The sequence below is a fragment of the Sinocyclocheilus rhinocerous genome, unplaced genomic scaffold, assembly GCF_001515625.1.
Source record: "Sinocyclocheilus rhinocerous isolate Xijiao unplaced genomic scaffold, SAMN03320098_v1.1 scaffold2189, whole genome shotgun sequence".
NCBI classification, from domain to species: domain Eukaryota; kingdom Metazoa; phylum Chordata; class Actinopteri; order Cypriniformes; family Cyprinidae; genus Sinocyclocheilus; species Sinocyclocheilus rhinocerous.
In genome coordinates, this window is record NW_015645558.1 from 513,878 (window position 1) to 528,894 (window position 15,017).

The 15,017-nt window shown below is 35.9% G+C and overlaps 1 protein-coding gene across 1 annotated transcript in view; it reads right to left on the minus strand.

The window, feature by feature from the left end:
• Positions 1-2,641, minus strand: part of LOC107706602 (glutaredoxin 3-like) — a gene marked incomplete at its 3' end in the record, with an annotated part of 16,554 nt that extends 13,913 nt beyond the window's left edge. The window contains exons 1-2 of the mRNA XM_016510355.1: positions 2,527-2,641; positions 1,335-1,443 (exon numbers count right to left, since the gene is read on the minus strand). Of these exons, the coding sequence (XP_016365841.1) occupies positions 1,335-1,443; positions 2,527-2,603 (186 nt within the window). The remainder of the gene's footprint in view (positions 1-1,334; positions 1,444-2,526) is intronic.
• Between the last annotated feature and the right edge of the window lie 12,376 nt (positions 2,642-15,017).

The window sequence follows — 15,017 nt, forward strand, 5'->3', positions numbered from 1 at the left end:
TAGTGCTGTCAAACGATTAATCGCGATTAATCGCATCCAAAATAAAAGTTTTTGTTTGCATAATATATGTTTGTGTACTGTGTATATTTATTATGTATATATAAATACACACACATACAGTACATATTTCTAAAATATTTACATGTATTTACATGTCTATATTTATATTAATATAATTTATATTATAAATAAATATATTTAATATATAAACTAGTGCTGTCAATCGATTAAAAAAATTAACCGCAAATTTTTCTGAATTTAATCGCGATTAATTCCACCTAACATTAAAGTTTTTAAATATACTTTTATATTGCAATAATTTCACATTCAATCTTCAAATTAATGTACAAACAACATAAATATAGTATATATTTTAATATTTGTTTTGGTTTTATGACTGAAGGCCAGTCAATGATACCAATACTGACTTCTCTATAACCCCCCCCCTAATATTTAACCATTGACTATAGCCATTCAACATTACAGTATAATTGAGAGCTATCAATTTTAACATTTATTAGACTTTGGCGCCGGCGCCTTTGAGCGTGCAATTGAAGAGCACGCGCTTCGAGCACAGTACCGTTTCCGCACTCGCTTGACTCGCGCCTGGCGCTGAAGTGAAGTGGAGCGCACGTCTGAAACGTCCTCCGTTCTCAGTCGTTCTGTGACTGAATAAATGCACTTCTTGTCTAGAGAAAAAGTGACAGAAGCAGCAGTTGTGAGTGGGGCCCCGCCCCTGCGCTAATTGTGTTAAATATTTTTAACGCGTTAAACAGAAAAAATTAATCACCTGCGTTAACGTGCTAATTTTGACACCACTAATATAAACATAACATATTTTTCTGAAATGTATACATGCATGTGTGTGTATTTATATATACATAATAAATATACATAGCACACATACCAAATTATATTTAATTAGTTTTATATATTTGTGAATATGTAAGTATATATATATATATATATATATATATATATATCCATCATAAATTCATTCAAATACTTCTGTCCTTTGCCTTTCTGCAAACTGACCAGATATCAATAATAATAATAATAATATTCATAATTACTTTGCAATGAGAAACAAAATATTATATTCAAAACACAGTTGGTTTTAGCAGCTAGATATGTACATTTCTGGGCAGCCACTGGTGTGATTTGGGGCTATTGGATTCTTTGGGAAACTTCTTTGGAAACAAGCTTTCTTTTTAACCAATTCTTCTAATGATACAGAAACTACATGTCACAATGACATTTACCCACAATTTGCACAAATTAAGCATGAATGTTATTGCTGAAATGATTTCCAGTATGGCTGTGTATCCTCCTACCTTCACAAACATGGTGTGTTTGTGCTCCTTGGCTAATTCTGCCATCACTCCGTTCATCTGTGAACACTGCGGAGCCCATGGCGCATGGAAATGGACAACGGTGAGGGACCTGAATGAGTAGGAATGATGAGCTTTAGATCACAGACTCTGAGATCCAGAGTTAGGGAGGATTGTCTTGGGGAAATAAATACACATTTAAAGCAAATCCATGTAGATCTGAGTTACAGGTTTCATTTAAATGTGAATCTAGACTGTAACGTAGATAAAATTACATTTTTTTTAATCATCTGACATGACATTAAATACAATGAACAAAAAAATACCACAGAAGTAATGACCGATCAAAGAAACAAAAATAACTTCTAAATTGTCTTTTAGCTTATGCTTTTACCCAAAGTGCCTTAAAGCAGACTTATTAGGAGCATTTATGGGTTCTGCGCTTCACACAGAGATGAGACTCCATGTTTGAACACTTTTAAGGTTTGAACATACTCCTTTACTGAGACCAGCTCAGATCATGAACACTAGACTGCACTTCCTCAAACAGTGAATCATTTAATTATCTAATTATTTGTCTGTTCATAACTGCATTAAGTCTCCTCTGCAATGATACCAGATAAACAGACTTTACCAGTATTCAATGAAGAACCAAACTGAAAGTGTGGAAGCATACTGGGGACGGTTGTTGATGTAGACTAGTAAAGGCATAGTAGGTCTGTGATTATTATTATTAAGTCATACTATTTGCTGAAAAAAAAGTCAAATTCTCATTCAAGTTCAGTTTTGACATGAGGGGCACTGACTGACATTGACTATCAAGTCCAGAAGGATTCATTGTACATAGTGTCTACCATAAAGTCAGCCTAAAGAGGTCTGATTATGAGGAAAGACCAATAATATCCATAATAATAAGAACAGACTTGCAACGAGGATATTAAAGACAGCTGAAATTAAATGCAGCATTAAAACAATCTGCCAAAATCATGTCATCTAAATATGATTCGTTGATATAGATTTGCATCACATTTATTTGAGTTTATCTGAACAGGCCCTCGGTTATGTCATTCTATTAGATCAAAACGAAGTCTATAAACGATTTATTCCCGTGCATATGTGTTAAATCAGTTAAATGTCTGTTTGAAATTAATTTTATTCCCTGACAGACTTGACAAATAATGAATTAGTCACTTACTTGCTGTTATTTTTTAACAATTCCTCAAACTGCTGCAGTGATGTCGCGTCCACGAGGTTCGCCATGCTGCCAGACATTACTAAGCGATCATTAAACCCCCGATCAGGACACTGTACTGAAGCAAAGCATTACTAAACAATATACGATAACATCGAACACAAACGTTGTTTAAATATGTAAACATTTGAATTATATACACAACATATTACGTTTTAAGCCACCTTTTCCGCTTCCCCCCCCCCATCTTTCAGAGGTGAATTTTACAGTATGTGGCAACAAATAACCTGAATTAGTACCTACATCTATCCTGCACTGTATCTTTCGTTTGAATATTTGTATTATTTTATTTTATTTATTTAGTCATTTAGCAGACGCTTTTATCCAAAGCGACTTACAAATGAGGACAACAGAAGCAATCAATTGTAGTATTAAAACAACTAAAAACAGATCCAAAACTAAAAGCTAAAACTTTATAAATACTACTTATACACATTTAAAAAAAAAGAAAGAAATTAAATAAAAATGACAAATGAATACAACAAAATTTCAAAACTTAACATTTAAAAGAAAAACAAAAAAATAAAGCTAAAAACAATTCAAAATAGTAAAGAACACTAAAAAACAACTTACTTACACATAGTAAGAAATGGTTATAAAAACTGAAACAGAAGTGAAACAGGTAGTAGGATTATTATTATTATTAGTAGTAGTAGTAGTAGTAGTAGTAGTACTTAGAATTATTGCACAAAATCACATACGGACTACTATTTTATGATAGTTTTGTGTCATTTTGTAACTTCTCAGTCCCCATTCACATTAATAATTACACTTTAATTAAAGAAGAATGTTAACCGAAGATTTACAAATGAACATTGTAAAAGTATTAAGAATGTGTTGTGAAACATGCAACAAGATAAGTAGTAAGGTTAAGAATGACCTTGGGTTAACAATTTCAAGTGTGGAAAAAGTACAATAAGGGTGAGACAGACTGAGAGCAAATTATAAGTTTTTATTTTGAGGTGAACTATTCCTTTAAATTACATTGGCTGACTCATTCGCGCTCAGTGGTCTCTCTTCGAATAATAATGCTCTATTTGACGTAAACCCGCCTCCGTTAGCCCGTACTGTTCACTGATTGGTTGGGGAAAACTGTATGTCACTCATCTTGAATGATACAGGAACTTGTAATACGGAATAAAAGCAGGGCATGAGGAGTCGCACGGGAATACTGCGGCTTTGTTTTGTTTGTCAAAACGGGCATGTTTAGAATTATTGTCTTTTTGTTTTATTTTTTTATAATACTTGTACAGATACCTCAGTGGTCGAAGGATAAAAGTGCCCGCCTTTGACTGCTTAATACAATGGGGTTTTGACTTTACATATTGATCCATATGGGAGTTTAAGGCGGATTGCATTAATTAATCAAGTGTTCAAGAATTAAAGTGAGGCTCTGCAGGCTTCAGAACTGTAAAATAACCAATGGATTGCATAAATCCCATGCAGAATAAGAGAAAACATAGTGGAGAGCTGGAGCAGCGGCACAACCAGTCGGTAAATGGACTTAATTGTATTTACTATATCCTGATTCATGCGTTAAACATGCTAAATATACATTAGTATGTTTGCTTTTGATAGCATTTGTTTGACCTTCTGTGACATTTGCACAGGCTGTTGCCCTTTACAAAAAGAGTTATGAGTTATTATTAGTGCATATATATAAACCCATCTGATCATCACTGAAAATAGCTGTTATGATTTATAGAAACAGAGTGCACCACGGCATGACAGCCACATTTGCTTCCACTGGCGTCTTCTTGCATAATCAAGCTATAAATAGTTTAATACATGTTAATCTTTTGAACTTCACAGAAAAGGCTGTGTAATGGACTGGGAGGCTGTGGCCGGGTTGAATATGGCGCAGTGATGGAAACTCCAATGGACACGTGGGATGCCCAAAATCACAGCCCTCAAAATGGACATGGTGCCAACATCCCCGGCATGGTATACGATCTCGCATATGCCTGTTCTCTAGTCCAAAATCCTAATGGGGATTTTTCTTTTTCTTATAGGATTCCAAATCCACATAAAGCAAGTTAGATCTTTTCTGACATGCAGTTCTCAGTTGGGTAAAATGTGGCTGTGGTGTATGTCAAGGAATTTTTTTAAATTATGATTTATTTATTTGACTAGGGCTCACGCTGTCTCTCTTCTTCCTGTCTCTGTTGTTTACAGTGTTGTGATGAACATGTATATTGCTCTTATCTGATGTTCTTGTGTTTATGGAGCATGAGGAATGCAGGGGTCAAAGGTCACGGCCTATAAAGCAGTCTGTTTTATTGCACTGTCTCTGCCAATAGTTTTTTTGCATTTACTGAAGTGATTGGAAATATTTTGGAAATAAAGTGTAATTGGAAATAAGGTGTTATTTCAGGACAATCAAATAGCAGTAATAATAAGATGTACGTAGGTCACAAAAATAAGTAGTCATATAATACAAATAACAGTTATGTTTAATTCACTGTACAATCAAGTGTACTAAAAAAAAGAAAGTAACAAAAGAGGCAAAAGTAAAATAAAATACTATAATAATGATTGTTGTTCGTAAAAGGTAATTTTTTTTTTATTGTGTATATAATTTTCTTGTAATTTCCTCCACAAGTATCTTGTGGAACCCAAAATACTGGTTCTGAACAAACTTTTAAAGACCTAAAGTCTGCTATTAAGTGTAATTTTCAGGGATTCTGTGAATCTTAAAAGGTCTTAAAATTCACCCTTTCACAAATGAAGGCCTTTAAAAGGAGCAGAAAATCTTTATCTAAACATGCTGAAATCAAAATTTGAACAAAATAAAGTAAGCAAACATCTGTCAGTGTGGAATGAAAACTTGTTTTCCCTTTGAATTAAGTTGATTTTTCTGAGCCCACTGGCAAATATTCGTTCTTGTTTTGAAAATAAACCAGTTTAATTTTGAAACCGAAATTGACAAATATAATGGTGATCATTTTATTTGATTAATTAAATTTTATTTTTATTAAGTTATTTATTTTGTAAAATTAAAGTAATACAAATCTGTTGGATGTTTTTAAGCATTGCTTATACAAGACATTTAGCCTACATTTTGTGACTATATTCATGCATTGTGCTCCATTCAATTTATTCCTTAAATTCTTTACTTGGTCTTTAAAAGGTCTTAAAAAGTCTTAAACCTGCAGAAACTGTGATTTTTACATTTAAAGTAACATTGTTTTGTTCAGTACTGATCCTTACAAAAAACGTATATTAATCATGTTTTAGCGTGTTCGTTTAATGGCGTGCTGTTTATTTGCAAATCTTTATTTTAACCTCTAATGTGTTTGGGATTGTCAGCAGGTGTTACCCGCCCCAGGACGCGGTGCAGGACAGTATTGCCTCAGGTGTATGGCAGGTGAATCTGTAAGTAACATTTGGTATTCTTACAAATAATATTCACCTCTTCTTTCATGTCAAAATGTGTGTGGATAACATGTCACTTTTTATAATATGACATATTCATCAAATTTTGTGCGCACACACGCACTCAGTCTACCCACAGCACTTTCACCGGACGGCGTTGATACAAGCAATATGATTGCCTTTGGAAATGTTGTACTTCCTGCAAATCAATATTTATTCATGACGAGAAAGAAATGCACATTTTGAACGGTTTTCCCGCAGGCCAGAGTACCTACCAGCTGATCTAACCACTGCGACACGGGAACAGTCAGCATATATGAATATCAATTTGCATAGGGTTAATGAACAATATACATACAATGCATAGAGTGTTGAGTGAAGTTGACCTGTGTCACATCAATGTTTCTCTCTCTCTCTCTGTCTCTGACAGGGCCATATAAACCACATCATGAGGTATTGATCAGCATTGCCGATGACTCCTGGAGAAAATGAATCGACTGAATAAACGGCCGATGCAGAGAAGCAATCTGCAGTTTATCCGTACCGTGTGGGTTTTTCCCCCACATGCTTTGTGCCTTCCATGCATTTTCCAACTGGCCTCACTTATCTACAGTAGTACCTATTATTGTTTCGTAGCAATGAGGTTCACATTACCAAGAACACTCCAGTGGTAAAAAAGGCCATGACTGATGGTTTATATCACACTTTTAGTGAAGTGTGTTGAGATTTTTGCACCGTCCATTTTTCAGTGTTGCATAGTCTTGATTTTCAAGAAGGAATTACTGCTGTAAATGCAATGTTAGCAAAGTCTGTAAAACTATATGCACAAATAATCTCTTTTATACTATTTTTCTAAATAAATAAATAATGAAATAATTTTCAGGATTAAATGTTATTTCACATGTAGATTTTTTTTAAAGAATGTTCATGGTTTAACATTTCAGTTGCATTTAATTTGGTAGTTAAATGTCCAGAAATGTATGTCAGGTTAATTTTAAGGGTTATATATTGTCAGTGTTGTTCTTATCTCAAATAGATTTGTCTTTTGTTTTCTTTTCCTTTGTAGAAGGCATTTCAGTGTATTCAGTGATTTAACCTATTTGTATTCTTTATAAACCAATCCAGAATATTTTGCATAAAGTCTAATTTTATTATATTTTTTTTCTCAGGCTCTTTAAAAAAATCTATACATGCTGTTTCCAAAAGTGCACACAAGATGGCAGTGTCCCATTCCGTTTTTCTTCTAGGGGGACTTGGGCAAGTCAGTAGTGTTTGAAATCCAGCTTTTAAATATTTGGTACCACCATACATCTGTTTCTCCGTTCAATTCATTTGAAATATCCCTGGTGTTTTATTGAAATCAAAACATTACGTTTTACAATACATGCCTTATTGTTATCGGTCCACTTCGTCATTCCACGCTGCGTGCATATATAACCCACCCTTAACGTACTTTACAAAGTTTTATTTTCTCAATAATAATTCCGATTAATAAGAAGAACACCTGCACCACATATTGATGCTTTTTCCATGAGAAGCAAAGACTTGTATCAGCTATTCCCCTCAGACAGCAAGTTTTAATACTCATTTTGACACGAGCGACTCTTCTCGCAGATATGACTTCCTCAAGCTGCGGCCCAGCTCATAAAACAAGCTTCTCCTACAAGAGTGGCCGTGTATTCATAAGTCATAGTTTCTGCTCCTGTAAGTTATAAAGGAATTACCTGAGCTCAGGAGGAGCCGTAGGGACGGGTCGAAGTTTGTGCTAAGTCAACCAAGATGGATTTAAGTATATTACCAGCTCAATCTTCCTCACCCTCACTCAGTGTTAGCTCTTGTCGGTGGAGAAATGAGAGGCAGCGTTCAGACAAAGCTTGACCTCTTGGGGCCGGCTCTCAGAGCCTAGATTTTCAATAATGTAGGACAATAAAGCTTAGGCCTATAACCTACTGCAATATGCTACAAGTGTAAAGAGCTTAGCTGCTAATAAAGGAGGCCGAGGAGTGAGAGCGCGAGCGGGAAAAAAGGGGCAAAACAGCAACTCATCTTCAGAACTCATATTTGGAGATCAAGTGCGGCCCATAAGAGTTTTCATAAGGACAGTAATGAGATGCCGAGGAGATCAGACCGGTCAAGCCTGACAACTGCTATCTGACACAGTGGATATGAACACGGTAGTCCCTCCGAGCGCTTGTGACAGGTGCACATAGATGTTTGTTTAGATGCTGGTGCTTTCGGCCTCATAGATGAGTTATTATTTTCCTCTCCAGCCCCTCCGCTCTCGCGGTGACCTGACGCTGCGTGGACCTGCTCCTGGTTTCCCGTAAGTGGCCCAGGTTGCCGGTGTGTTCTCCTTAGGGAGACAAAGGGCTATTATGGGTTTATTGTACAGATCAGCGGGGTCAGGGTACACCGTGTGCACATGCAGGTGAAATTTCTGGTTCGTTGTAAGGAGGGAGGAGGAAATCTAATCGAGTGTTCTAACTTGCTGACTAGCTGCTTTCTTGATTATATATGCGTATTAATGATGAACGTTTTGTCGGCTATATACTTACAAACAAAGGTTTTGTATTTGCATTGATGCTTCCATGAAGAACCTTTAACATTATAAAGGTTCTTTATAGTGGAAAAAAATTATTTAGATTATTAAAATGTTGAAGAAGAAAAAGAGCCTTAAAAAAAAAATAAAAAAATAAAATATATATATATATATATATAACTGAAAGGTTATCTGGAGAACCCAGAATGGTTCTTGCATGATGAAAGCAGACTTTTGGAACTTTATTTTAAAGATGGCATGTTCACAATGAAATACACCTTTAAAATAAACATTCAAAAAGGGGTTATGAATGCCACTGAAGAACCATTTTTGGGTTCCACATAGAACCTTTCAGTGAATACACTCTTAAGAATAAAGGTTCTTTATTGGTATTCATTGTTTGAGGAAAAACTTTAACACTTCCATTGCACAAAAGGTTCTTTAGATTAGTAAAATGTTCTTCACACTAAAAAAAAAAAGGTGTTCTTTTAAAAACTCTTCACTGAAAGGCTCTTTGTGGAACAAAAAAAAAAAGGTTATTCTATTGCATCACTGCAAAACCCCCTTTTGGAACCTTTATTTTTAGTTTTTAAAAGAACCTTTTTTTATTGTGAAAAACATTTTAATAATCTGAAGAACCTTTTTTCCACAATAATTAATTATTTTGTGAAATGCATGGTAAAGATTCTTCATGGAACCATTGATGCTAATAAAAAAAAATCTTACAAGTACTGTGAAGCTTGCTGAACAGTGTACTACATACGTCTTTTTTTTTTTTTTTTTTGTAAATGCTAAAAGGTGAAAATAAAAATAATAGCAACAAGTACTTCCCATTCATCCATTACACAGGAACTGGAAGATCAGTTTAAAGGTGGGGTAAGCGATTTTCCAAAAACGCTTTAGAAAACTGATTCAGGCCAAGTAGCAAAACAAACTTGTAGCCAATCAGCAGTAAGGGGCGTGTCTACTCATGATGTGGAGGAGAGAGCGTTCAGTGCACAGCACAGGACGGACATTAGCCGAGTCGAGCGACAGAAAGATAGAGATGGTGGATAAAAAACCAAAAGAGGAAAACGTCTGCGGAACAAAAGAAGGCTTAAGGCAATAAGGCAGCAGTGCATTGTGGGATACATTATTCCACACAGCCAGTAATATGCTACATTGTTGTCACGTGACCTTGTCATGTTGTGTGAGAATGCTGTTCGTTTACCAGTTTAAAATAAAAAAAGAGGTTATTTTGCATACATTTTCAGTATAATGTGTGTAAAAAAAAGACTTAACTTTTGGCAATTCAATCAAATAATTAAAAAAATAGATCCTAATATTCAAGGCATGGCCTTGGATGTCAAAAACGGGGAAACATTTTCTCCTCTTTTTTTTTGTATTTAGTTTTTCAAAATAATCAGCATACACAGTATTGGGTGAATGCAGCATTAACAGTGTACAAAGTTTAAGAGAAAAAAAATTAAATCTGTTCTTGTGCTGTCCTAGTTAAATCTTACTATTTATTTCCCTGCTGTCTTTAACTCCACCATTTTTTGGCTGCAACCCACTGGTTGAGAATCACTGCTTTATGCCTTTTATTTACTGTAGAAAAGAGTTGAATATTTGTATCGCTTCTCTAAACGTAGCCATTATCTGGTCATTAAAACCGAATAAAAGAAAGCTTTTGTTGTACGCAGGCCCTTCTTTAGACTCAAGAATCTTGTAAAAGCTGGATTTTTCTCCATTGCTTAATGGGAGATCTCAGTTAAAGAGTCTAAAGGCCGAAGCGCAGCAGTGACAAAATTTCCGTCTTTCCCCTGCCTCTTCCTGAAGTGTAGGGCCCGTCTCTTTCATGGCTGTGTTCTTTTCTGGATCTCATATACTCTTACACCATTTCCACCTACTTTGTTTATGAGGCTTTGATCCACAATATTCTAGGCTAAGTTACACCCATGCTCTGCAAGGTGAACCTGTCGGCATTGTTCCCAACAGGAACCTAATACTCGTGGAGTCTTTCCTCTCTCCTCTCAAAAAACTGCTCTCTTTAGTAACAGAATTCTCCAAAGATGCTGAACAAAAGGTCATGCACAAAGACACAACTTTATGCTCCTTTAATGAGTCAAATTTGCTACCTCTGCACTCACTTAAAGATACTTTGCTAGATAACGTCGCATTATCAAAACCCTCGTCAATAAAGGGCGTAACTCGTTGAATGCGGTTAAAGGGAGCGAAAAGTGTAAATGCACCACGTGGGTGACCTGTGTATATATGACCATTTTGCACTGTTAAGATATCTACATCTTTCGGCCTAATCTTTTGATGTTTCCTTTTTATGAATGGACTGAAAGCTGCGCATTGTGGGAAAGAATAAAGACTGCTGGAGGTGTCTGCATTATATCTGTTAAAGAGTCTCAGAGACATGAATGTGGGGCACTGATTCATTGTGTCCTCACGGTTGCCTCATTCAGACTTTCATGGAAGCCTTTTGTCCTAAATCTTAAGATCCGTCCATTTAAAATCACTTCTGACAATGCTCTCATAGACGGTTAATATGCATTTGCGGACTGGTGGGGTGGCTTTTGTTAAATCACATTCATAAATGGATGATTTGGAAGGGATTCGCTGGATTGTTTATTTATTTATTTCAATTTTATAGAATCAATATCCCATTGCAGAGAGATATTGTAATGTGTAACCTTTACCCAATATGTTTTATTCATCTTCAGAGGAAAACGTGGGATGCTGAGCCCTGAACGTCGCTGAAACGTAATAATCAAACCACACAAATGAGTCTGGCTGCAAACAATATTCTACCAATGTGGTGAAACCTCTTAACGATCATACAATTAAATAACAAGAATCAATGTAATGCTTAAAAATAATGTGAAATCTAAGAAACTATTACCAAGGTTTTCTTTTGTTTTACATTTGGTACTCTTCATGGGCTGAACATAGTCATATAAAGGTGTCTAGGACATCTTTATCAAATATTAATGCCTCGTAGTATGATGTCAAGGTCGGTGGATGATAAAAACAACTGGAGATGAAGGGTTATTATTGTGGATCTCACAAAAACACATTTCTGGTCATATTTGATTTTTATTTTTTTTTATTAAAAAACATTAATACAATAAGCCTTTGTAATAACTTTGAGCACTTTACAGTTTAGATAACACTTAACATTTTTTGGCAGTACAGTAATGAAAATGAGAGTTGGCATAATACAATGACTAAAGCAGAATTATACATCATATATAGCCTAGACATGTCCGTTCTCAAAAGGATTTGTGATAGTCAGTCATAATAGTCATGTGAATTCATATTCATGCAGATAATAGAAAGTCATATTCAGTATTATGTGTGCATTTTATTTTCTTTGTATTTTTCCCACAGGTGACAGGTTTCAAAACAATGCCACTATATTTGTATTGGTTTTACTGAATTATCTATTGTGTGTGTGTGTGATGATATGTCACCAACCATGTGCAAATTTGTAGCTTGTGCTTTGAAAGAACCACATATCAAGTCATGCAAAAATGCGCTTTTATTTTTTGAAAGCCACATCTCTTAGCATCACTCGCTCTCCTGGGTACGGAGACCTCGGCGAGACCTCTTTCCCTTCAGTGAAAAAACAATAGCACAACTGATGCTGGTGTATTTTAAGGTTTTTTACTTAGCCTCGATCACCTCTGTGGCTCTTAGTGAGCCTTGACAGTGCTCGAAGCTCTCCAGGCGCTCGAAGCATTCCCCACAGACCCGCACAACATACATGATGCCATGAAAGCATGTAGAGTAGCGCTGCCGTGTCGACCTGTCAGTCAGGAGTCAGACGCCGCTAACAGTTGAAATGCTGGAAGTGTTCGAGCACACACACACACACACACGCGCGCGCGCACACACACACACACACACACACAAACAGGCCTCTCTCTCGCTCTGCTTAACGCCAGGCTGCGTGTCAGAAGAGACTGAAGTGAACAAAAGGAAGCGAAGCCCACGTGTGTCATGCAGGAATGGAGCAAAAGCAGCTAATGCTCGCGTTTTATCTCCTCACACCCTCCTGATAAAGAAAATAAAGCATAATCTAGATTAATAATGCATGACGAGTTCACACCCCCCCCTGTCTTGTTTGTATCGCAGCAGCAGTCGTGGTAAATACATCGGAAGATGTTTACACAGGAAGCCGCGCACCTGGCTTTAAAGGTTAAATCAAATCCGAGTCAAAGAGGGGCGAACTTGCAGCCTGTCCCCTGAGGAAGCGCAGAAAGGTAAAGAGAATTAAGACGCATGCTGTTCTGCTGGGGAGGAAACTTTGCGGTTCCTGGCAATGACAGGCCTGTCGATTCACACTCGCGAAGATTCAATTCACATCTTTCTACTCACCTCCGGCAGCCAAATGGGATAAACATGCTGCTGGCTGTTCTCTGATTAGCTTGAAATATAAATTTGAGGCAGCGTAAAATGCTGGAAAACACCTGCGAGTGATAGCGTTGAGTTTCCTATATCTGCTGCGTTGACAGTTTTTAGCAATGATTTTTGGATGAATGAATAAATAAACAGGAAGTCAGATGTGCAGAATGGCCCATGGGTGTGATGTGTGAATATTAGCTTGCTTGAAAAAAAAGATTGTAGTTGGTGTTTTTAGCATGTTATATTTTTTAATTATAATTAATTTTTAATGCATTTTCCCCACCCAAATGTTATGTACTAACTAATGTAATAATAAACTATTTATTATAAATGAATCCAAAATGTTCTTTCTCTGATCAAAATGTTTCAAACAAAACATGTTTTCTTGGGAGTATGTCAAGTGATAATCAATTCATAGGTTTTTTTTAATTTTTTTACGTGTGCTCAGTATCACTATAATCCTAAAATGTCTTCTGTAAAATCCTTTTAAATTACAGACACTTCCTAATGACATCATCATCCAGGGCAGGAAGTGACATCACTTTGGAGGGAAAACAACAGCACAAATACGAGTGAGTAAAAATGATGGATTCATTTAATTCTGTGTTGGTTTGTCTCACTCTAGAACATCCCATTTGGTTTCATGAAAGATACGTGATGACAAAAAAAAAAAAGGTTTGGTTGAATAAACGGTGGTTAAATAACACACTCGTGTAAGCTGATAAGTTATTAAGTTTCAGTGTCTTGACCAGTGGTACCAGTGGTATATTTATTTAATCTTACACAGTTGAAATTGTGTTGTTGCTCAAGTTGAAGTTGGCAAATATTAAATGATCTGAGCAGTTGACTTTGTTTATAATCCAATTGATGTGTGAAATGAGGTTTCAGTGTTTGAAATATTCATTCTAGTTGACTGTTCTGTAAAAAACCCTTAAAATGAAGCCTGTTCTGAGAACAGAAGTCTTTTACGGCCCATATTTCATATTCAAAACCATTTCACAATGAGTTATGACTTTATTTTCTGCTCCAAACAGGAAATAACAAGTACACACAAATGCATCATTTTTATTCATTGCATATTTAGCCCATGCTACAGCTCAATGAACAAAATCATCATAAACAATAAACACATTTCTTTGCGCGGGTTCTGTGATCAAAGCTTTGGCAGCCTAATCTAACCAATTAATCCATTTATCAGCGGCGCACTAACAAACATGCCCTCCATATGCTGTTTCTAACACACCCTCTTCCTCGCAGAGCAACTCAGGAAACTAGGGCGGCTCTTCACCAAGGCAATGTGTTCACCACAATCACGTCGTTCTTCGTTCCCTTACATTTTTAAATCAGTGGAAATGAGTCAGTGCCTACAATCTTTTAAAACTTATCCACGTACATACAGACACACACACACACACACACACACACACACACAAATAGAAAACAATACATGTGAAATTGGGGGTAAAAGGTTTTTGAACGCAGATGTTGCATTACACTGTTTAATTTAAAGCTCTGTGAATTTTTTCACAGTTTTTTTTTCACCTCTTGGGTCCCGGTACACAGCGCCGAGCTGACAGTACTTATTTTAAGCATTTATTTGGTGTTTTTTTTTCTTTTTTTTTCACGGCTGCATCTTCATCTTTCTGTCTTTTAATAATGTAGAGTTCACGCATCAGAATGATCTTCACGTTCTCCATCTGAGCAGGTTTCCTTTCTTTCTTTCTCTGCCTTTTTCTTTCTCTTTACAGCTCTTAGATTCTCTGACAGCATCTGTCAAAAATATCCGGCTTTACAAAAACACAAACATCCAGTGAAAAACCTTTAATTTGAAGACCACACAACTAAATTTGATGTTTAAGTCAATTTTGTGTTCCATTATAGGAATCAAACTATCATGAGCGACATTCACTCATAAACTGTGAAAATTGTGTAGATTGAGCTACTGCATAGTGGGATCCAAAACTCTGAGAGCACATTGCACATCTGAAGTTTCTTTTCTTTTTTTTTTATTACATTTTAAAGCACCCTTGCCAAAAAGTAGTATACTTCAAATTTATTTTAGTAAGTATACTTAAGTAAAGTTCAAGTATATTTTTAAGTATACTTTATGTAGTAAGTATACAAA